We start from the raw sequence: 23,440 nt of genomic DNA on the forward strand, positions 1-23,440 counted from the left end.
AAAGCTGCAAACCTGGGAGAGACCAAGAAGCCACCCCGGGCTCTACAACCTTCTTTCATTTTCTGTTAAACTTTGAGCCCCCCAAACATCAAACAACCCCCACCCTGCCTCCTCCCACATCCATTTACCTGTCTTAACACCTTCTGTTCCAGAGCACTGAGATACTTGGAAGATTTATCTCCCAGCTCCAACATAAACCAAACCTGCACACAAATCCCACACACATAAATCTCCCTTCATACATCCGCTTCCCCCAAAAGAAGTGATAATGCTCTTTTTGTGAGAGTTGTAATTTTTTTGAATGGTTCTGCTTCCAATTTATTTCAGTTAGAATTTTGTCTTTTCTAAATCTTGAACCATTCCACAGTATATCTTTATTGCAAAAAAGTCAACATGCATCTTAGAAATTCAGCTTGTAATCAATAAAACAAACATTACATATATGAATTTCAATGTATAAACAGTTAGAAATTCATCAATATCTCCTATTACCCTATTACACAAGGTCACAATCTGTAAAAACTATAGTACAAGGTTACTATACATCAAGAGGAGCTTTGTTCCTTTTCACATGATTTTGTTAAAGTGGTGCTTTCACAAGCAGGTGCCAGGTTGCAGATTTACCTTTTCAGCTCTGGAGATGGTTTTATTTTGCTCAGGTTAAGTCAGCAAGGAAAGGGATGGAATTCCTCCCACAGTGACTTGCTTTCCCCATCCTCAGTGTCTGTCCCCCAGCTCAGGCTGGCACAGGGAATCACACCTGCCTGGGGCACACAGGTACCCTGCAGGTTGTGTTTTGCCCAAGGTACACGTGAATTTCCCAATAAAGCATCACCATGAAATAAACTCAGCTGTACTGCCCTGCTGCCTATGGAATCCAAACCAAACCATTCCAAGAGAGTTCAGCATGCCCTGAAATATAGGGGGGTCCACACACTTTGGCAAAAGGCAGGCCAGTTTCACACAGCTCCCCTCCCCCTGCTCCAGCCCCCCGAGCCAGTCACAGCCCTGCTGCCCCCTGGGCACAGCCAGGCTCGGGGGCACTGCCTGCCCCACAGGCACCAGACACCTTTGGGATGGCACCAGGGACTTGGGCCAGCCTGCCAAGGGTACTGTGAAGGCAAAATTAACTGTATGAAGCAGTCAAAGCCATTAAATAAAGCTCTGACCCTCACTCCCCTCCTCTCCCCCAGCACTTTTCCCTGGAAAAACAGATGTCACCCCAGTGTCACTTTAGAGCTAAAACCATATGAAAAGGAATCTATTCCGTGTGTGTTGAAGGCTACTGCAATTTGCTTACAGCTTAATTAATCCACTGTAATTTTCATTTTCCAAATACAAAAATACAACAATTCTTATTGAAATCTATACGCCGGTAGTTTTAGTACACAAAAAAAAGCAGAATATTTACAAAATTATACAGTTTAAGAAAAAGCTCTGTACAAAAAAATATATAAATCCTTTTGATCCCTCTCTCATTTTTTAAGTTGTCAGGACTCGGACATGTTTGCTGCAATGGATTTTTCAAGATACACACTGTGCCACAGACATTAAAATCCTTAGGGATGATGGGAGAAGAGCAAGACATTCCTCTAAGTACGTGGAGGGTGGGCTTCCCCTTGTTTCTTCATGCCTGGAATTTAGACTCAGTCCCAATTCTAGGAAAAGGTGAGTTTTGGAAAGAGACAGAATACTGGAGACATTCCCTTCAACTGACAGGAAACAGGACATTATACAGACTGATACCCCACCATGGCTCAAGGATAGAGAGTCAGCAGGGCTGTGACCCCAGAGGGTGCTCAGCACCTGCCCCTGGCCACGATCAGAGCCACAGGCAGGTAAAGGGTGTGGTGGATATTGTCCTTCCATCAGGAGTCCCTGGGGAATACAGTGGTGATCACTCAAGAGAGAAGAGCGCTGTGCACTGACATTGTGTTTATTTTGTGTAGAAATGTACATAAACTGCACTGAGGAGTGGCCAGGACCAGTGGACAGGCAGGGAAAGTGCTGCTGGGCGACCAAGCCGTGAGCCCTGGAGCCTGTACCAGGTACAGCACCCGGCTCAGGACCCTGACCTGGCTACCTGCATCACCACCAGCACACACCCCATTCCTGGGGGGTTAAATGGTACAGCAATAAGGCAATTGAGAATGTAATGGAGTTCAGCTCAACATGTCTGAAAGAACTGCCCTTGGCCATGAGGGAATCCCCTTGGAGACCCAGCTCTGAACACCCTTGGGACACTCGTCCCTGGTTTGGGGCTGGGCAAGACAGCCTGGTCCTGTGGGCTGAAACCCATCCTGCTCTGAACACTGCAGGGCTCTGCCTGGAACAGACAGTTGGAGACAGGGAGAGGAAGAGATCTACTCCTGGCTGGGGCCAGATTAGCTGCTTTTGAGGGAGTCTGGAACTCCTTCCATTCCTGCTCACAAATACTGAAGTGCAGTAAACAAACAGTCTGACTTACACTGAGCCTTACACTGGAACTACGCAAGGAAATCAAGAGGGAGTGAAAATCCGCTCCAGTGTGTCCCTGCTGATGTTTTCTGTGAAGCAGAATTTGGAGAAACAGAGTGAACTGGACCATGTTATAGCAATACCCTGTTAAATTGTTTCTTCCACCTCCTCTCACAAAAAGCAGAACAACACAGAGACTGTGTGGCTGAACATACTGAAACAAATGATTTATGAACCTAGCTACAAATAATTCCTACTATGAGAGACTCCATAGGAAACAAAATGCTACCCTTTTTCAACGAGCAAATGAGGCCAGTTTTTCTTTCATAATATTTAATGAAAGTTTGTCTTTACCCTAACCCCATAATATTGCTAAATAAAACCTGTAATATCTTTTCAATTATAAACTAACAAACCAATCACATTATAAAAAACCCAAAACAAGGTAATACAGGTGACACAAAAAGAGGACAAGAAAATACTAATTTTCCCCCCCTCTCTCTTTTTATCCTTCTTAAATAGAAAAAAAATCACCATCTTGGTGAGCTTGATAATCCTGTAAGAAGTTCCTGGGCCTTTGGCTAGCTCAGTCTCACAGCTCTATGTCCCAAATGTTCTCATACCAAACTCTGCTCATGGTAAATCTTGTGGTTTGAAAAGAAAGTAAAGCTTTTTTTGGCTCATCAACTTCCTTAAATAAACGTTTAAAAGATGCAGCTTGAACTATATTCCTAAAATTATACATTTCCAACATCAAGTTTCATCTTCTCCAAGAACGAGATTCATCCTCATCTTCGTCATCATCGTCATCATCTTCGTGCAAAAATAAATCTGAGGTTTCAGTCTCCTGAAGGAAGAAAAAAAATGGACTTTTAAGCACAAATTCCACGCTGTGCCCTGGGACACACCACACCACACAGCCTCAGCTGTACTTGTACCTGCCTGTGGTGTTACAGTGTGTCTCACAGACACACACAACTACACCCAATCAGCTTTAGGGGAAGAATGGCAGCCTCAAATCAGGAGAGGGAAAGAGAGCAAAGCTTCAGAGGAAGCTGGAATAAACCATGACCCACGCCCCTCCCAAAGAAGGTTCCTGTTAAGTGCCTCAACAGAAACACCTTTAAAAGCTTAATGTGTTCAGAATTACGGGGAAGAACAGACATAATGTTTCCTACAGTGGAGAAGTAACAGGACTTAGTACTTTGCAGCCTGCATACAGAACCTGAGGCATTATCATTGACAAATCAACATCCTATCCACAAAGTGTCTTTTTCTTTTCTTTTTTTTGCCCCTTTCCCCCATTTTAAAACATGGGAAATGCAGTTCAGTTCCTGGTTTACAAAAACATCTTTTACAAAATTTCTTCAGCACACAGAAAACTGTATCCTAAGAGCTCTGAGCTATTAGATTCCAGGAAGAATGGTCAGGTTATGAACAGGTTTTCATACCTCTTCCTTGGACTCCTCTTCCTCGATTTCTGTGGACACAGAAGGTACCTTGGGTTTGTGCCATGAGATCTGGAGCCGTCGGTCCTTGAACCGGGATCCCTGGTTAGCAGCCTGAGTCATTTAAATGAACAGATTTTCAGAGAGAGGATCAAGTAAAGAACCTTTTTAGTATCACCAACAAGCCAGACCCAGTGCATGAGGTGCAGAGGCACATTTGAAGATCTCAAATATATAAACCACAATCACCCACTTAAGTCTTCTGAGAGCAACTTCACTCACACCCAAATCTGCCAAATGCTGCTCCCGCCCAAGAGGATGAGCAGAGCTCTGAGGGGATGGGGACACAGAGCCTTTACCAGACAAAGCCCTGTGTCACTGTTCAGGTGGTACCTCTCTTTCTGTGGCACTACCTGCAGCAGCACCAAACACTGTTGAGCTCAAAGTGGGGGATCAAAGCCTCCAAAATTTTACAATACAAAGGCAGACATCGGCAGTTAAAAATTCTTATTTTAGATCTGTGAAAAAAATACATCCATGATTCTACTTACATTCTCAGCTTCTGAGCGAGACTTAAAAGTTAGAACAACACTTAATGGGGAATCCTCTTCTTGAAGGTCTTCAATATCTCCAAATTTCTGTGAGAGAAAAGTTCATTAGGACCAGCAGTAATATTCTCCTCCAAACCCACAATCATCATGGGCTACACTTGCAGTACTCAAGTGTACTGAAATCTGATTTCCTGGACAGAAAAGTGAGAGCCAGCAGACTCTCAGCTCCATCACCCAGCAATATTGCAGCACTTGAATTTTTGGACAAAAGCTCAGATTTATTGCTATCCTACCAAGCACAGTTTAATTCTGCAGGAGGAAAGGAAACACACGTATTAATTTACAGCTCACACTTACAGAGAAGTGCTGTAACAATTCATCTTTTTCCTCTTCAACAAAGCCTCCAACGGTGAGTGCTTTGGGCCGGTGATCCACCACCATGTGGTTCAACATGCCCCGTCCTCTGCCCCCACGGCCCCGGCCCCGGCCCCTTCCTTGGGCTGGCACTGTCTTTCCTCGACCAACAGGCAAGATTCCTAATCGGGCAGCCTGGGGAGAGAACACAGCCACCCCCACCGTGAGGGGATCCGAGACACTGACACCTCAGGAATTCATTCCCAGCACCAGTGCACACCAGCTCACCTCCACCTGTAACTGGTTGAGCTTCTTCCGCAGCTCAGTCGTGTCCTCTCCAGAGGACAGCCTCTTGTGGAAATCCAGCTCTGCATCCAACAGTTCCTTCTGTGCCTGGGAGGAAAAGGGACAGGAAGAGAAAACAGGAGGGAAGGGCAGAACTGTAAAATAGAATGTTTATTCTACTTCAACACATTGATGTGAATGGTCCAGACAGATCAGGACACGACAGCCACACTTTTCTCTAAATTCAGTCTGTTTTAACTGTGTCTGTGTTGTCCCTACCATTTTTTGAAGGACCCAGAATCCTCTGCTTTAGAACTGGAACAAGTGTGAATGAGCTACAAGCAAAACTAGGTCATGGAGTTCCTTAAACCATGGCTTGCTCATCCGTAGTTATCACTCACATTAAAATACTGCTTGCAAGTGTTTTGATCTAATGTTGCTGCATTTTTAAGAAATATTACTGGAAATAGTTACAAAAGATAAGCAGGCAAGTATGTTGCACAAGAAATACCTCTGTCTTGGACTTCAATTTGGATGGTGTGGAGGCTGTAGATGAAGTTTTTAATTCATCCTTTAACTGAGATATTTTTCCTGTTAGTTCTTTTAAGGTCTTCATAATTTCTGCTCTCTCTTCTGGTTTCATGGCCTTGTTTTTCTCCAGCTTGGATATCAACATCTATGCAATAATAAAAGTGCAGGAACATAAAATTCCAGGCTAAACAGCCCTGAACAGACAGGTATCTACAAAATCAGAACGTATTTACTAGAGACATTCCAGGCTTACCTTCTGGCATTCTATCTGCTTTTCTAACATCTCCTGCTTCTTTTTCCTCATGTCTTGTTGGAGTTTCATTGCCTCCTATATGAGGAGAAAATTCTTTCTATCAGTAAAAAGCAGTCTAGCATTCTATGTACTCATACAGATCATATTGTCCTCTTCAAGCTACGGAAATGAAATCCACGACAAAAACTACTGTCTGCAAAAAGCACAAGAATGAAGTATAGCTGGTCCAATAAAAAGCTACTGATTTCCCACTGTAAAGTACTTTACTTTTTGCCCCCTTCAGACACCTCTTAAGAAACATACCCTATGCTGTCATTCAAGTGTCTTCTACCTGCAGAGATGGAAAACAGAGAAATGCCTCCAGAAAACCCCACACAGCCAAGTGTGTCAAGCAAGACACCCCAAAAGGACTCTCTGCCCATGATCAGCCCCAATGTGTGTTTGCAAGACAGTCCCATAACGATGACAAAGCCCACACCTGTGCAGAAAGCTGTACAGCAGTACTGAGGTTTCAGGTGCCCATATAACCTTGCATTTAAAACACTTTGCTCACTACACTGTCAGTCAGCCATCAATAGTCAAGTACCTGTTTTTTTTTAAGGGCTTCTTGCACATCGTGAGGTTTAGACCCTGCACCAGACTTCAGGGATGTCTTTAAATTTGGAGAACTGTAAACCATTTTTGAGTGGCTTGTAGAAGTAGGAAATATCTGAAATAGTAAAAACAAACACACTAAAATATGGAATAGCTGAAGTGACTGATACACCATCAGGAAACTTCAGAGGGACATATATGAGCACAAATGTCCAGATTTGTACAATGAGGTAGAAAGACCACGGCAATTAAAACACATAGATCAAGACATAAATCTAGTTAAAAGGATTTCTGCAAAAGATACTGTCTTTCCTTCTCCATGCCAGACTCCCTCTGCATCCTGATTCCCACTAGGACACCACTGAAGGTGATGATTCCCATCCACCTTAGTTTCAGCTTCACAGTCACAGCCTACCATCACACTTTCTGATCAGTGAAGCAGCAAAAGCCACTTCATGCTTCCTTTCTCAAAAGGACTTCTCTATGGCCCAGAACACATGCTGCACTTCAGTATCAAATTAAACTGTATCAGCTTGAACTCTGGGCACAAGTAGCCTCTAAGCTTCTAGCACTGCTGTTAAAGCACAGCATAAGCTCAAAAATCACTGAAAGCCAACAGATTCGCCAACAAAAAGCTGATCTCACAGGCTGTCAGATTTGTTTACTATGAAGCACTGCCAAAAATATTTTATGCTATTTAAAATACTGATACTTTGTTCCTAAAGTCATTGTCCCTATTTCATATAAACAGCTGATGAAATGAGGAAGAAGTGACTGACTGTGGCTGAGTGGAACATTAAGTGAAAAGGAACAGAACCAAGTGGGAACAATTCACAAGTCCTTCCCAGCTGACAGGCCAAAGCTGTATCTGAGGGCATGACCAGGGCTGGTTTTCAAACGTACCTGAGACTCTTCCACCCCAGCCCCAGGCTGGCTCAGCTCAGGTTGGCTCCCACCCGCTGCTCCGAGGCGCCGTTTCACCGGGACTTTGTTAAGGACATAGGCACCAGATGCCAGGGGTTTGTTCATCACCTGTGTATCCACAGATATTGAAATGTGAAGATTAGATAATTTGCTTTCCTGCAGCAGCAGTCACTCTGGAAAGCTGCTGACCTCCCTGACAGCACGTACCTTGGACAGGCTGCTGTGCACGGTCACGGCAGGTGGCGTGGCCAAGGCCTGCTGCTGGAGGTGCAGCTGGTGATGCAGGGCCTGGGGGGGGGTTGGCTGCTGCTGCTGCTGCAATGTGGGCTGCTGCTCACTCTCCCTGTGCCACAGCACCCGGATAAAACGATTGCTCAGCACCGCCTCCGTGCTGGAAATCGCCTTCCTCGCCTCGTCGTTACTCAAGTACTGAATGAGAGCAGCTTCAGGGTCATTCTGGAAAGCAACCTAAAGCAAAAGTTCATAAATGCATTATTTGTCAAGGAAGGAAACATCTCAACTGGCAGCAAACCCATCTACAAATAACCTGCAATGATGAGTGGGACACCCAGTGTATTAACAGCTCAAAACATGGGTAGGACGCTCTATGTAATTAAAGCCAAGTACATTCTGGCAAACATTACATGTCCTTGCAGCAAAGCCTATATACAGTAAAATAAATAAATAAAGACTCCTCCACCAACAGCATCACATTTAGAGCAGTGTGCAGTGCCACTGGGATATGGCTGAAGGGACCCTGGCACTGACCCAAAGGCTCTTTATTCCAACCTCCCAAAAGGCAAGTGCTGCTCGAGGGTGCACAATCTCAGCACACCCTCAAAGCATCAGTACCTCAGAGTCTTGAATAAGACTCTTTTTCTAAAAATTAGTATCACAGTAATAAAAATGTATCTTGGACTTTCTAGTGCAATGATTCAGACAGCACGTTTGAAATGCATTATTTCCTTATGGAGGTGCAGAAAGCACCACAGTATCTTTTGGGCTAAGACATAAAATAATCAACTCAAGAAATATGGAGGCTTCCAAGGCATGTGTCTTTTATTTAGACCTGTAACTGAGGACTTAAGAGGCCACTGTTTATTCTAGAAAAATAAAATGGAAATTAAATGCTGTTTAAACCATGTAACCTTTTTTTAGTACTTTTCCCCTCCTTACAGGGCAAGGGACACCATTGAGCTGGAACCAGTTCTAGGATGCCAAGTGGTAACAAACTGATGCAGATAAAGACTCTCCTGTAGCATCTTTGTCAAAATCCTGACTGTGAAATACTGTAAGACTACCATACAAGACAAACTGTCTCTTTAAAAAGTTATATACAAGTTCCTCAAACACTTGAGTCAGTTTAGACACTGTTAAACTGGTCAGTTTTTCAAATGTAGTAAGGCCTCATGAAGGCAGAAGCCAACACACTTTTACAGAATTAAGATAATAATACACAGTAGACCAAGAAAAGGTTTCCTTGAACTTGATTACCTCCTCTCCCAGTTAGTCTCCATTAAGATTTCTCAAGGAAAACATGCAATTATTCCAGCAGGCTTTGGGGAAAATAAAATAACCATATACAGACATAAAACTGAACTTTGGCTTTTACCTGAATGTTTACAATAGTTCCAAATTTGCTGAAGTGTTCGTTGAGCTGTGTAATATTGTTCAATTCTGGTGGAATTTTTCGAACTTCTAATTTTGTATTTGTGTACTGATTCTTTTTCAAAAACCCTGGCTTGTTCTGGTTGTTATTTGCTTGCCTAGAGAAGAGGAGAACAGGAGCAGTTTAGATGGGCACACGTGTCCTCAAGTAAGGTAGCAAATGTTAATATACATTTTTCCCCTGAAAAGTACACCCTCTACACACTAACAAAGAAGAGCTCTCCCCACCACCCAATATTTAGTCACCATATCATGTGGACACAGATTTTCTGACCCAACTAGCCCCAACTGCAGAGACTGGGGAACAGCAATGTTCACAGCACTGACAGCAATCAAGTGCATTCCAATTAATTCCAGCTAATTCTTACTTTCCCAGCCAGGGTTTCTTCAGTGGTGGACATTCCATGTTACTTGGAGATCTTTTCCTGCTGTCTGGTTCCAGGACAACTCTAGTGACATTGCTGCTGTTATTTGTAATGGGAATGGGAGGTTCAGTCTGGATGATAATATTGGCAGCTGGAGGGAAGGAAAAAGGCCTGTGTTATTCCACTACACATGGAAAAGCTTTGCCTTACACAGCAAAACAGGACTGAGGTTAAAAACATAAACATTAGGAAGACTTTACCAAATTGGTCAGTTTTGTTTCTGAAGTTATTCCCACATTAATCCCTAGTCTAACTAAACATCCTGAGGGAAACACACACAGTCCAGCCAGGAGGGATAAGGTTTTGACTTTTAAGGTTAATGTTAGCTTGAACAAAGCTATAACTTCATCTTTCAGGTACTGAAAATTCAGATTCTGCAGGAAAAGGGGGGGGGGGGGCGGGGAAGAAAAAAACCCAACCCAACCAAATCCCAACAAAACAGAAAAGGAGGCAAAGAGCCAAGGCTGGGTTCCCAGGTCCCAGGCTTCAGTTTAGAGCTCTGCAATAGGCAGGGGCTGAATAAACAACCAAGTTCCCCTGTATGAACCCTTGACAGGGTAAAAGCAATGAAGAACCCATGTCTTCCACTGCTATCCCCTTGCCAGCCCTCCAGCCAGGCTTCAGCAACAAACTTAATCAAATACAACTATTACACTCTCCAAGACATTAGATTTAAAGTTTGAAGCAACTTCTACCAACACAAAGTTTGCTAGGAACTTATTTATAACCTTTGCAAGAGTATGCCCTTGCTATTAGTCTCCTGCCTGTGTCAAATATTCAACTCCTAAAAAGAAGTCTGAGTTATACAGCAATTTCTATAACTTTTATATAAGCCAGAGCTCTGCTGGTTACACTGGTGAGAACAGGCTGGGCATTTCCAGGCCTGGCTTTGATCTCACTTTGGAGAATGATTTGAGAGCAACCCAACCCTGCCTCTGTGACAGCCATTAAGATACAAATGGCAACAGCGATTTCTGCAATAATATTTAACTATATTCTTTACAGGATGAGTCACTGGAAGGAAATACTGAAAAAAAATAAATCTTTCTTATCTACTGAATAAGAAACACTGAAGTGTAACAGCAAACATTAAAATTTAGCATCTTTGCTTTTAAGGATCAGGGTAGGAAAAATAGGAGGGAGAAAGAAAGTTTTGCTACCAGAACTAAACTTTCTTTAAAGAACCTTGACTTGTTCTCTTCCCTAAAAGATATTTTGTACACGTCACCACTAAGAGACTACACCTACATCCATCCAGGTAGGGGTTAGGAATTGTTTAAGTGCAGACTGGGATTCCCATGGCCTGGGAGAATTGGAATGCTACCTGCAATGTTCATTCAGAGAGAACACCTGGCTGACAGAGTCAGACCATCAAGCACCAAAACATGCCATGATAGTTCCCCTCTTCACTATTGCAACAGCCCAGGCAAGGACTGTGGATCATCACCTCTGTGCCCTTGGTTAATCAAAAGCAGTCTGCAGACTGTGTTGCCAAAGCCATCTTTAGGCACCATTTTTCTTTCTAGGAGTTCCCAGCACATGGAAAGTGCCTTCACAGGCTAAGGAGGAATAAAACCCCACCCAACCAACAAAACCCTTGTAACATTCCCAAGTAAGTGGTTATTTTTAACCAAAAAGGCTGCTTTGACTTTAATGTGGTCATATTAGCACCTTCAAAAAAAAAAAGGTAGAAATGTCCAAAAATTGCTCTGAAACGCTAGAGCAGTCAGAAAAAGGAGTGCCTTCAGCCTGAAAACAGGGAAAATTGTTCACGGTCTTGGACAGAAATAGCAACAGCAATGACCAGAAACCCTTCCTACCTCGAGGATTTGTATCCATCTCCCCAGATGTTAGGCCAATTAGATTTGGACGCTGCATTTGTGCTCTCGTAAAGAACTGCCGATACTGAGATCTACCAGCACTGGTAATACTAGGAGCTTCGGGGTTATAGCCATCTGGCTCATATGTATCTACAAAAAAAGGAGAGAAACGACAGGATTTTTCAAATGAGTTTAAGACTCAGGGTTAAATTTTCCTTTAAGGAAATGCATGGATGTCCAAGAGTCAGAAGCTGTTTCGGATGAAGAGAAAAGAGAGGTGGTACAGCCAACGTGTGCAGCCATTTCAAACCCTCACCTGGACCCAGCCTATCTGGGCACATTCTCTTTTGGTTTTTAATCTGGTACTGTTTGTCCAAATACAGGTCACAGTACTGAGTATTGCTGATCCACTGACTGGAAAGGCCCAAGGTAACTGTGTGACAAGCTGCACAATGTCTGGCACTGTTTCAAAGGGAGCAACACAAGGTTTTGTTTGGGCATTTATAGTGCAGGGCCTAAGATGCAAAGAGATTTTCAGTCTTTGCTGCCCAAGGGTCTAGTTTGCTTCAGAAAAGGATTTTGGGGGAAGAACATACTTAAATAATTCCAATCGAAGAAAGCTGAGAAGTGAGGTAATGGGACCAATACTTACCTACTGGATTCTCTTACTTTATGTAAGAGTGAGACCAGCTGCCTATCCCAGGTAAGGTAGGAATGATCATTTTCATTAGAAGGGGTCGCCACGAGAACACAAGATGACAGAATTGACTGCTATTGTTCCTCCAGCCCAAGGTCCAAATCAAGGATGATGTAATTTTCCAAAAAAAAAGAAAAGCTGTACAAGAACTAGAATGAATGAAGTCTATGAAGAGCCTCCACAGAAACACAGTACATCCTAGAACAGAATGAATGCCTGCACAAGGGGACCTGACAGATGTGAGCTCCCCTAAATCTCAGCTCCTTATTCCACAGCAGCAAAGACAACTCTACAACTTAAAACAGATGCCCCAGAATATCCACACTGATGTTTTACAGTTTCAGGCTCTGCCAAGAACTTTCCCTAATCCTGAAGGAGCTGAACCACAAGTTCCTCCTCCCTGATTTGGCATGTGGTTGACTGCAAGAGGGCAGCCAGCAGTTATTACCACAGCAGTCCAAGAACAGGACATGAGAATCTCCACAGTGGTTCTGGAGAACAGAACTACTGTGATGCCCTGCGACCTACAACAGGCAGAATCAGCCACCAGAAGTTCTAGAGCTGAAAGGATCAGATGGTGACACCTAAACACCTGACAGCACTTAGGGATAACTGAACAGATTATCAAACAAGAAATCTGAGTGACTGAAGTTCTGAAAAGCATGGAAGTCACAAAGATGATGACACGGATCATGAACTGAACTAAAGCCTTCCTTTGAATAAAATTCAGAATATTTATTGTAAAACCCCAGATGAGAATATTACAAAACACTGACATTTAATTATCTTATTTTGCTCATATAGGATAAGGAAATGCCATTAATCCTTTCATTATTAAAGAAATAAGCTTTATTGTGTTTAAACTGAGCAATCTAGGACTCTCCAGGCATTTTGCTATTTTCCCTCGTAAACCCCCACTTTTTAAAACTTTGAGCTCTGCTAAGGAAGATGGATATGTCCAGTGAAAGCCATCCACTTTAAGTTAGAAAACTAGAACTAAGCTGAATCTGGAAAAAGGATAGAAAGTAAGTACTCATGTATATGAAGACTGTACAGACTATTGTGATACACAGCTGGAAAAAAAAATCTCTCATCTGCAGTAGTCCAAACTGGAAAGGAATAAAACCTAAGTTAAACAGCAATTACAGGTTTCCAGATCCATCTTTTGCCTTCTAATATCCTACTGAACAGCTTGAGGATGAAAGGATCCCTTTCTTATGCAACAATCTGATTGCTGTGAGCACATGAAACCCAAAGGAAGCTCCCCACAGTGCTCTTCCCTCAGACTGTGACAGAACACTGTTGCCATTCCACACTGGAATGGATGATGGCCTGACCCAGGGAGACCCATCAGACTTCTTTTTAGATTTGTACATACTGGAGGAAGACAGATGATAACTTCTAATCACACATCAGAGGAATTTTACAATTTTTACGTCAAACAGATTTAAACCAAGAGACATTTGCTTACGTTCTGACACTGTATAGAGCAGGTTCTGGGGCAGAGGAGGAGGCAGCCTTGCTCCCACAGGTGCCAGACTGGGCACTGCACTTGTCCCCGGCTGGTCACGGTTATTTATCAAGCTGGACTGTGTTAAAGGTGGTCCTACAACAACACCACAGAACAGATCACACAATCACACACTGACAGCTCACAGACAAAACGTGCAAACAATTCAATGCCATTTGTTTATGCTTTGCTTTGAGCAAGGTCAGGGTTGTAAATACGTTCAATCCCACTACAGCAACACTGAACTGAGAAGTTTGTTCAGGTAAGTTACTCTGCTTCCAACACCTTTTCCCGTTCCCAGAAAAGACAATGCTCTAAGGGAAAAAAGCGTCTTTTCTTCCCCAGAGGTTTGTTAGTGCAAGAGTTGCATTAACTACAGCAGCTCCTCCCTCAGCTTTGCCATGGAGAGGCAAAGCTTGCTCAGAGCAAGAGATCAGATCAGCATCATTTAGGCTGCAGTTCTGAAACAAGACCTGCAGGGCAAGAGGCATTCCCAGACAAGGAATTTCTCTAACTGGTTGTGCTTTGGTTACCTCATGTACCACACAGACATCTTACTGAGTGTATGTCCAAAAAGGACCCCAAGTGACATTACACAGCCCATCCTGAGCACTGTCAGTTCTCTCACTGCAAGTCAGTTGACCCACTAAAGGGCTCATGCAAAGGTTAGGGTTAATCCTGTATCAAATTATTTCTCATCCCAAAGCTGCTGCTATTGGACACAACCACCACAGCACGTATTGAGTTCCTGGAATAGAGAGCACTGAACCAGAACAACCACGTCCTTAATAATGCCACTTCTTCATAGAATTCATAAGATGCAGTAAGATAACAAAAAAGGCTGAACATCTCAGATCACTGCTGAGCTAAGACAGATCTTAGATGCACCAATGAGATATTACTTTCTAATAGCAGATAATGTAGCACCAACATTGGAGCTTTTTTAGAACCTTTAGGAGATCGAATCTCAACATTTTTTGCACTTGAGGAAAACAAAAACCTAGAAAGTGTCAGTGACCAATCCAACCACCACCAGCTTGAAATGAGCTGAAAGATCCCCCCGGTTCCACTCCCGTGCCCTATTTAATTCAGTTTGGAGTGTGAGGCACATCGTGGTTCACCAGCCGAATTTTCGGGACTCCTTTGGCACTATTTCAAACAGCACACGGACGGCAAAGAAACTGCAACCGGTTCCTGCAGCGGTGCCAGACACGGGCAGCTGTGACTCACGTGGGACGGGCAGCACGACGGGCGGCGGGGGCTGCGGGTGGGCCGGGGGCACCGGCAGCCTCAGGCCGCGCACGGGCCCCGGCAGCGGCGGCAGGAGCATCCCCGGGGGCGGCGGGAGCCCCGGCGGAGGCGGCGGAAACGGGATCATACTCGGCAAGGAAACTTCGTCTACGACCAAAGGATCATTTCCGTGGTCAAACTGGCAGAGATCGCCAAGGACACAATATCCTCGCTCTGCAAAACAGGACATTTTGTATCTTGTCAGGAAAAAAAAAACACCCAGAAGTTCACAGTGATTTGTAGCAGTTCAGATTTTGTTGGAATTCCTTAATAAGGAAAGCATGCCATCACTGATACATTACATTATCAGATAAGGTTTCAAAATAATTCAAATTAGAACAATCCTTCATAAAAGCATACAAGCTTACATGCATCCATCATAAAGGTTAGTCAGAAGTACTTGTTTATATTAAACATGCACACACACTGCAATCTGCAGCAGCAGTGCCAGTGGTTGAGGTATTTGTCTAGCACATACAGAACTGTGAACAAACTCCATATGTTCTTATGCAGCAACTGTCACAGCATAAGCAAACTGCTTCAGTAAGACTAGTTATGTCCTCAGTATGACACAGGTCATCTCTGCACCTCTTACATACAAGGTACATGTCACACACCACTGCACTGTGACTTGCTGCCCACATTTAGTGAATACCCAAAAAACAAGTCACACAAACATTGAAACCAGGCATGAAATGGAAAACTAAGGAACAGTTACCGTCATAATCTTGACATCTTCTTTTAGGAGGAGGGTTTCTGCCAAATGAACTGGGATTGCTGTGATTGTTGAAGTAATTTGACCAGCTCTCTGTGGTGTTTTCAAGGTGGTGTGCAGGCGCAACTACAGTAACAGCACTGGGAATAGCTTGTGCAGAGGAATACTGTTCAGAGGATTTACTGGAAGATGCGGACACCGGATTATATGAGCCTTCAACATCATTTTTTTCACTCTTGTATTTTGATCTCTCTCTCTCTCGGTGCTCTGTTGAAAAAAAAAAAATGGTTAGGTAAAGTCTTCATGCTTTGTTCTGTACATCAGAGCCACGAGGAAGTGCTAATACACAACATTTCCTGAAATATTGAGTGTTCTGCATGTTAAACTGTTCTTGAAGGAGCTCACTCTTACCAATGCAGTAAGAACTAAACATAATGTGAACAGGGATTTAATTTCAGAAATCTCAATGTTTTCTTTGCGAAATGCACATTCATTCCTCTACTCCTTATTCCATTCTGGATTACAGTTCTCTCTTAAAGGAGAAAGAGAAGGGCAAAAGCCTTTCAAACAACAAACATACCTCTGCCCTTAACTAACGTGGTCTCAAGGTGCGTTGAAATCTGCTGTAATCTGTGGCACTTACTTTTCCAACAGACCTGAACTAGCCCTAAAAGAACAATGATCACATGGTAACCACTGCAAAGAAACCTTCTCTAAAAATATACAGTACCAAAGTGAAAGAGAGGGAAACACTGCTTTGCAAAAAGCTTGATCTCTACAAGGAGAAAAACAAAAAAATAAAAATCAACAGCTTTGTCAGAACACACAGCTCAAAAATACAATCTACTGATATCCACAGGTATACACCTGTGGATAAATTAAGAGGTTAGCACAGAAGAAAACAACCCCTTTAATTGTTCTACTCCAAAGAACAGCATCTTAATTAACAATTTCAAGAACACAAAGTTCCCAAATTTTGCTCCAACTACCCAAGGGCACCTCCTGGCTGCTAAACCACAGAGTCCATAGGAATCACACCCAGCACTGCCATGGGATGTTCTCCTGCAGCAGCACCCTGGATACTCACCACTCCTGCTGCCATCCCGGTCTTTGCTCCGGCCCCTGCTGCGGCTGCGACTCCGACTCAACCCTCGGCTTTTGCTCCGGCTTTTACTCCTGCCCCGGCGCCAGCCAGACTTCTCCCTGTACAGGTCACTCCTGTCGTAGTACCTGTCGTAGTCCCTCCATTTCCCATCATCCCGCTTTTTCTCTCTGGTCCTAGAAAAGACAGATGTAGATGATGTTTGGGAAAGGAGGAACCAAATTAAAAAAGAAGCTCACGAGAAGGTAAGGTACTGCTTGTCCTTCCGATCCATCTGAGCAGTGAGACATTCCAGTCAGAATTTCCCAAGTTACAGAGAAGTACAGAATGTCACAGCTGAATCACTGGTCTGCAGCAAGCAGCAAGGGCAGGACTAGGAACTGGCAAGGTGAGATGGTTACAATGCTCAGACCCCGACAGGCTTAAAAGTGATGTTCACTGTGTGAACAACAGCCCCCAGCGCCTACAGACCTCCCAACAATGGTCTTCATTTATATAACAAGGGAAACAATGGAACTGATGACATTCCTAGGAATTGTCATTTGAAGAATACTATCATTTTTTCGGAAGAGGCCAACTTTTCGTGAAGGGTTCTCACACACATGATCAGCATACAGACAATATATCACAGACAGAGAAAAGGAGGGAAAAAAATCCACTATTTTTCATAAAAATCACTACCTACAAGGTAAAAACCACGTAAAGATTGACAACAAATACAGAAGAATATCTTAATATTGTGGCTCAAAGCTAACCTTTGCTCACTGGAATCTCCACGGCTCCTCTGGGGACTGGAATACTTCTTCTTCCTGCTCTCCCGCTCTTCTTCAACTGACTCTTGAAAATTCTGTTTAACACACAACTACCAAACGAGGACAAGTATCACTTTTTTTAATGAAGAACATGACATCAAAATGTACTTCAAGTTATAGACTGCATCCCATATAAAACAATATTCAAGTACTACTTGCCCACAATACCAAAGCACTACAAGTAATCAAGAACTAGAGGTTTTTTTGTCTCAAAACTTCCAAGTTTTTCTGCAGAGATGCTCTCAAATAAAACCACTTCAGTGTTTTGTTTCTAAACAGGATTCAGGAAAGACAAGATCTCTCTCCACTCTACTGCCTTATTTAGCATAAGTAATTCTATAAGTTGGGTATTTCCTGAACCTTGGAACATGACTCAGGAGTCACCTTTCCAGGTAGGAAAATCACTAGTTGACATTTGGAATAACTGCTTTAAGGCAAAAATCTGCTCACATGGTGGAACTGGTCACATCTCTTGTTGGCCTCCACCAAAGCAGGTTCACAAGTCTGTCAGCTGTACCACCACTGCAAACCACTGACCCACACTGCACATCTGCTGCCATTTCACACTGCTTACAAGTTACTGTAAATTTTGGTGACAAAAGTTGACATGCAATAATGTAAAAGATTTTTTTTCCCAAGTAAAACAAAAAGGAAGGCTTCCTACATGCTTGTATAACAGGATTACTGGGGAGAACTGGTAGAAATATTCAAGACTTGACTTGACAGGGCTTTGGACAGCCTGACCTGCAGCCCTGCTCCCAGCACAAGGTGCATCACACCTGGGTCCCCTGCAGCCCTGACTCTGCTGTAATTCTAAGTGTAGTTTATTTTATGGCCTCCATTTGCAGAACTCACACCATACACTGAGCTATATGACAGGTCTTGATGACCTGCTGATGGCCTTGCTGATGTCAAAATAACTAATTAATGTCCTGATCCTGTAAAGTTGTCCCATAAAGCTGTCCTAGATATCTTCTTCTGCTTATTGCCACTCCACTCCCCAAACCTCCCCCTCTGTCCCCACCAGAGCACTGGTTAAGTCAACTGAAGGTAGCTCTAAAGGACTTTCTATAAGCTATGACATTACTTTGAGAACTGATGAGAAAGCTCTTCCAGTGAAAGTCTTGTACAGTGGCAAATTATGAACTTCCATAAGCAAAATTCTGTGTCACAACCTCAGATAAAACAGGACATCAGAAAAGAGAGCAAAAAAGTAAAAACCAACTTTAATTTAAATCATCTGATGAATGACGTTCTGGTAAATAAGGACTTGTGTTTGTTTGGATTGACCTGGGTTTGGCTGACTGACAGATTTCTGCCATTAACTGTCACCTTCTCTCAAAAACTTAATTGCTTTCAATTTTGTCAGCAGAATTTAAAATCATGGCAAAAGAGAGAACTGTTGGCAAACAAACTCTATCTCACTTTCCAAAGTAATTATTCCATTACAGAGGCTGATATATTTCACTGGTTTTAAGCATCACAGAAAATATACTAAATAATTTACATTCCTCACAGAATATAAAAAATTGGAAATGTTTTGGACTGTTTTTGCTGCTTTCCCCTCTCAAACCCTTCCAAATAATTATTTTCTGGTATTGCTAGGGCCATGTGAATAGGATTTCTGAGTGCCACTACTCTCAATCAAAGGCAGGCTTTGGAAAAGTATTTAAAATGTTCTTGTCCAAATTGTCACCTTCCATTGCTCTTCAGACACACACAGGTCACAGAGATCATTAGTCACAACAGAGTGCATTTTTCTTTCATGTTTGGCCTCACAAACGTATGAGAGCTAATTTGAAAATTAAAGGCAGGCAGAGCAAATACGTTACCTCCTCCTTGACTTCTTCTTTCTCCTGCCCTGCAGGCTTCGCCTCTGCCTTCGTGGGCTCAGCAGAAGGAAGGTAACTCTTGGTGTACAAACTTTCAAAAAGTTTATCTACAAACCCTGAAGTTTCTGAGGATACAGAACACAAGAAAATACTGTTATATGTGGATTTAAGGGCATGGATACATTTGCCAGAGAAGACCCTGAAAACAGTCAGCCAGGTGGGCTGCTCAGAGCAGCAGCACCTCAGATTAATGAGCCTTAGCCCCATTGAAGGAGTTGGAATTACATTTGTGGGACTGGAGGCTGTTCATTTAGAGAAAGCAATTCATCAGGTATATGAAAGACAAGAGAAACTTCTGTTCTAAAGGGTGTTCCTTGTGATCAAGGAACAAGTCCACAGCTACTTCATCAGCTACTCTCAGCAACCTCTTTAGGGCAATTTTTACGAGAGTAAATAATTCACAGCAGCAGTTCAACATCATGAAAAATGCACAATAACTTCCCCAGTGAGTGTTAGAATTTCAGGTGTTTAAAACCTTGAGTATGAACCAAATTGCCATGCAAAGCTCCCCAGGAGCCTGAAGGATTAACAAGGACTAGGTTTTCAAAGGTGACCAAGCACCTGTCAGAGAAGCTTCTGGCAGCACGACTAACACTTTAAACTAAATTACTTTCATTTCAGAGCACTTCCTCCCACCCACTGTGAAAAGTCCAAGTTACACAACTTCACCTGAGGATTATTATTTTTTAATCCCAAGATCTTTTTTCCATCACATTCTGTAAGAAGTGCTCATGGATGCCAAGAAGCATTTTGAAGGCAACAGTGGTGCATCACCCTCTGTCCTCCCCCCAGAGAAGCAAAGCCCCTGGAGAGCGCTGTACCTTTCTGCAGGAAGACATCCAGCTGGTCAGCACAGAAAGCTTTCAGCTCCTTCTCGGGCTTGTCTTTCTTGACTAATGCCACGACATAGTTGGCCAAGGCTGAGGGGTCTGCGTCACATCTGGGGAGAGGGAGAACCACGCTTGGCTGCTGCGGGACACCGACCTCGTGGGGACAGTCACTGCTCAAGGACCCCCCCCGAGCTCCTGCATCACCCCCGGGGTGCTGGGCTCACACCCAGCACCAGCACAGCTGCCCTGGGACCACGGGGCCAGCAAAGGGCTTTATGAAACCACAGTCCAATATTTTAGTTGCCTTGTGACCCCTCAGCCACATGTGACAACAGTCCCGCTCCTCTGCTCTTCCTGAGCTTTGCTGAGGGACAACCACCTCTGTTTTGGACAATCAGACCCACTGCTGAGGCCCCTCTCAGCCCAGCAACCACAGCTCGAAGGGCTCTATGGATGTGGCAGAGCACAAACCAGGGAAGGTACTGCACAAGGACTGGGAAGGGTTAACTGGGTTTAAACATTAAAATATTGTTATGAAGCAGTTCAGAAAATGTCAGAGGCACATTTTCAATACACACACAGGTAAGTTCTGCACAGCTTCAGTGGTTGTGCCTGACATGCTGGGGTTTCCTCCCCATGGATGCTCTCATGCCAAATTTTACAGTAACTCTGTAAAACACCCAAAGGGGAACAGTTACTGAACAAGTTCTCTCCCCACACTCCTTCCCCCTTGTCTGGCTCCACAAAGGCCAAAGACACCAACTTTGTGCAGTGTAATCTTTATATGGGATATTGCTTTAGATTCCACCATTCAGCCACTAGAAACACACTCCAGGTATAAAACAGAACAACAGTGTGACATGATGAAGTGACAGCTCCTCATTTTGCCTCTCAGAGGATGCAGATGTCAGCTATCAGCTGAGGGCAGGAACCTAAACACTCATGATTTAAAGACTTATTTTTTCAAATTAACATTCAAAAGGGGATTGTGTATTTTCTGAGAATATTAACTATGGAAATAAAAGGAAAAAGTATAAAGTATATGGACCTCAAAATAATTTAAAGTAAGGAAAAAAGCCAGAAAACAAGCAAAGGGCAAAAACCACACAGAGGGCAACTGGTGAGAGAAATAAAAATCCTCAATGAGCAGCAATGAAGCAGCTCTACTCTCAGCCTGCAACAACATCCAGCCTCCGCTGAAAGCCAGGATAAATGGAGCAATTAACAACAAAGAAACCACAAATTGACAGATTTTACACATACACAAAAATAACCTGTATGTGATGCATTCACAGTGTGTGATGTACTGGGGCCCTCATGCACTGATTATAAACCTTCCATTTCAAATAAAGGAGATGATCCATCACTTCACAACTATTTCCTTTCCTTTCTCTGCACATTAGTCTCTCTCAGGCATTACCATCCCATTATGCAGTGCAGGAGCACACAAGATGTGTGCACTCCTCCAGGTGAGCCAGGCTATATTGTCACTCTGTTGTCACTACACTCCCTGACTGTCCCTTTAGAGTCCCTGACTGCCAGGGCCCACTGCCCCAATCCCTTGATTCTCTGCCACAAAAGTCTCCAGCTCACATCCCCACAGTGCAGCTCCAGTGCTCAAGGAATGCTGGAGGCTGACTGGAGCTGGCAGGGACACTGCAAGAGCAAGAGTCATGCTCCAGTCTAGAGACTTTCAGCAGAGTTTGACCAAAGACACCTGTGATCTTAATGAGGGGAAAGGAAAATTGGGAAGAACTTCCAAAGGCCTGATACTTAATGACAGCAAGTGAGCAGTCCTAAGGCCTATTTACAACACTTCATGCAGGTCTCAGTTGTACTTTGTGGGAACCTTAAGGCTGCCAGGCACTGACAAGCAGCTTCTCCCAGGAGACTCCTGCTGCAGGTGAGACCCACCAACTCCTCCTGTGCCTGCACCAGCAGCACCAGGTGTGTTTAGGCACTGCAGAACTCAGGACCAGCACCTGGGGCTGTTTAGGCACTGCAGGGCTCTGGACTGGCACAAACCCACCACCACGTTACAGCCAGGATGCATTATCAGAAACCATAAAAAGCAGCATGAAACAATGTGGATCCATGCTGACTCCAAACAAGTCCCACTTCCACTGTAAGCAGCAGAATGTAAATGCAGAGTTTCCACTGGTTTAACGTTATTCCTGGTTTTGTCAGCTCCTGCCAGCCCTGGGCTCTGCTCCGAGGTCACACAGCTGGGACTGAGCGACCACAGTGCAGCCAGGGAGGCAGGTGGGGTGGGGGACACAAGCAGCCCACAGCCAAGGCACACAGAACCACTGAGGCTGGAAAAGAGCTCCAACATCATCACATCCAACCTGTGACCGATCCCCACCTTGTCATCCAGCCCAGAGCACTGAGTGCCACGTCCAGTCGTTCCCTGAACACCTCCAGGGACGGTGACTCCACCACCTCCCTGGGCAGGCCTTTCCAATGCCTGACAACACTTTCTATGAACAAATTCTTCCTGATATCCAACCTGAATCTCTCCTGGCACAGCTTGAGGCCATTTCCTCTTGTCCCTTGTTCCCCGGGAGCAGAGCCCGACCACCATCCCCGGCTCCACTCTCCTGTCAGACAGTTGTAGAGAGTGAGGACGTCCACCCTGAGTCTCCTTTTCTCCAGGCTGAGCCCCCCCAGCTCTCTCAGCCGCTCCTGCTGCTCCAGACCCTTTCCCAGCCCCGCTGTCCGTTGCGGGACCAAAGGCCCCCAGCCCGTCCCCGAGCCGGGGCTGTCCCGGGCTGTCCCGCACTCCGGGCGCGCCGGGCCCGGGCCGGGGACAGGCGGGGTAGGGCCGCAGCGCCTCGGCCGGACCCGGCCCGCGGGAAGGGCTGCCCGCGCGGCCCGCCCCGCTCGCCTTGCCGCACTCACATGGGCTCCAGCAGCTTGGCCAGCCAGGACTTGAGCGCGTCCACGCTCTCGATGATCATGGTGGCCCCGCGTCCGCCCGCTCACAGCGACACCGCCGCCATGGCCGCAGCCTGCCCGGCACCGCCCGCAGCGCAGCCTGCTGGGCACGGCCGGGGCGGGGCCGCGCCGTCACCGCCAATCAGGCACCGCCGCCCCGCGCCGCCAGCCAATGGCGGCGGCCCAGAGCCCGACCCGAGGGTCAGGGAGAACCAGCAAGTTCGGTGGAGCGAGCACATGAACCCACGGCGACATCTTGGGGGGGGCGCTCTTAAAGGGGCATCGGCCTTGCAGGAGCGCACCCCGAGAGGCGTGCCGAGTTTATTTCCCCTTCTCCGCAAGGGA

At 44.7% G+C, this 23,440-nt stretch overlaps 1 protein-coding gene across 3 annotated transcripts; it reads right to left on the reverse strand.

Moving 5' to 3' along the window:
- Positions 1 to 286: 286 nt before the first annotated feature.
- Positions 287 to 23,202, reverse strand: RBM27 (RNA binding motif protein 27). 3 transcript variants are annotated; one of them, XM_051794208.1, is made up of 22 exons: positions 23,060 to 23,202; positions 20,150 to 20,268; positions 19,269 to 19,393; positions 17,380 to 17,486; positions 16,610 to 16,800; positions 16,103 to 16,189; positions 15,526 to 15,789; positions 14,748 to 14,981; positions 13,479 to 13,613; positions 11,311 to 11,460; positions 9,434 to 9,581; positions 9,010 to 9,163; positions 7,605 to 7,865; positions 7,377 to 7,505; positions 6,466 to 6,588; positions 5,880 to 5,954; positions 5,607 to 5,771; positions 5,099 to 5,203; positions 4,814 to 5,005; positions 4,457 to 4,543; positions 3,909 to 4,019; positions 287 to 3,304 (listed from the first exon to the last, which is right to left on the reverse strand). In XM_051794208.1, the coding sequence occupies exons 1-22, from the start codon at positions 23,116 to 23,118 to the stop codon at positions 3,218 to 3,220; spliced, it is 3,108 nt and encodes a 1,035-aa protein (XP_051650168.1). In that variant the 5' UTR covers positions 23,119 to 23,202; the 3' UTR covers positions 287 to 3,217. The 3 variants fall into 3 exon arrangements, with proteins under 3 accessions (XP_051650168.1, XP_051650169.1, XP_051650170.1); XM_051794209.1 differs by lacking the exon at positions 16,103 to 16,189; XM_051794210.1 differs by lacking the exon at positions 11,311 to 11,460.
- Positions 23,203 to 23,440: the final 238 nt, after the last annotated feature.

The sequence above is a fragment of the Manacus candei genome, unplaced genomic scaffold (genome assembly GCF_025592945.1).
Source record: "Manacus candei isolate 608988 ecotype Guabito, Panama unplaced genomic scaffold, ASM2559294v1 h1tg000037l, whole genome shotgun sequence".
Taxonomy (NCBI): domain Eukaryota; kingdom Metazoa; phylum Chordata; class Aves; order Passeriformes; family Pipridae; genus Manacus; species Manacus candei.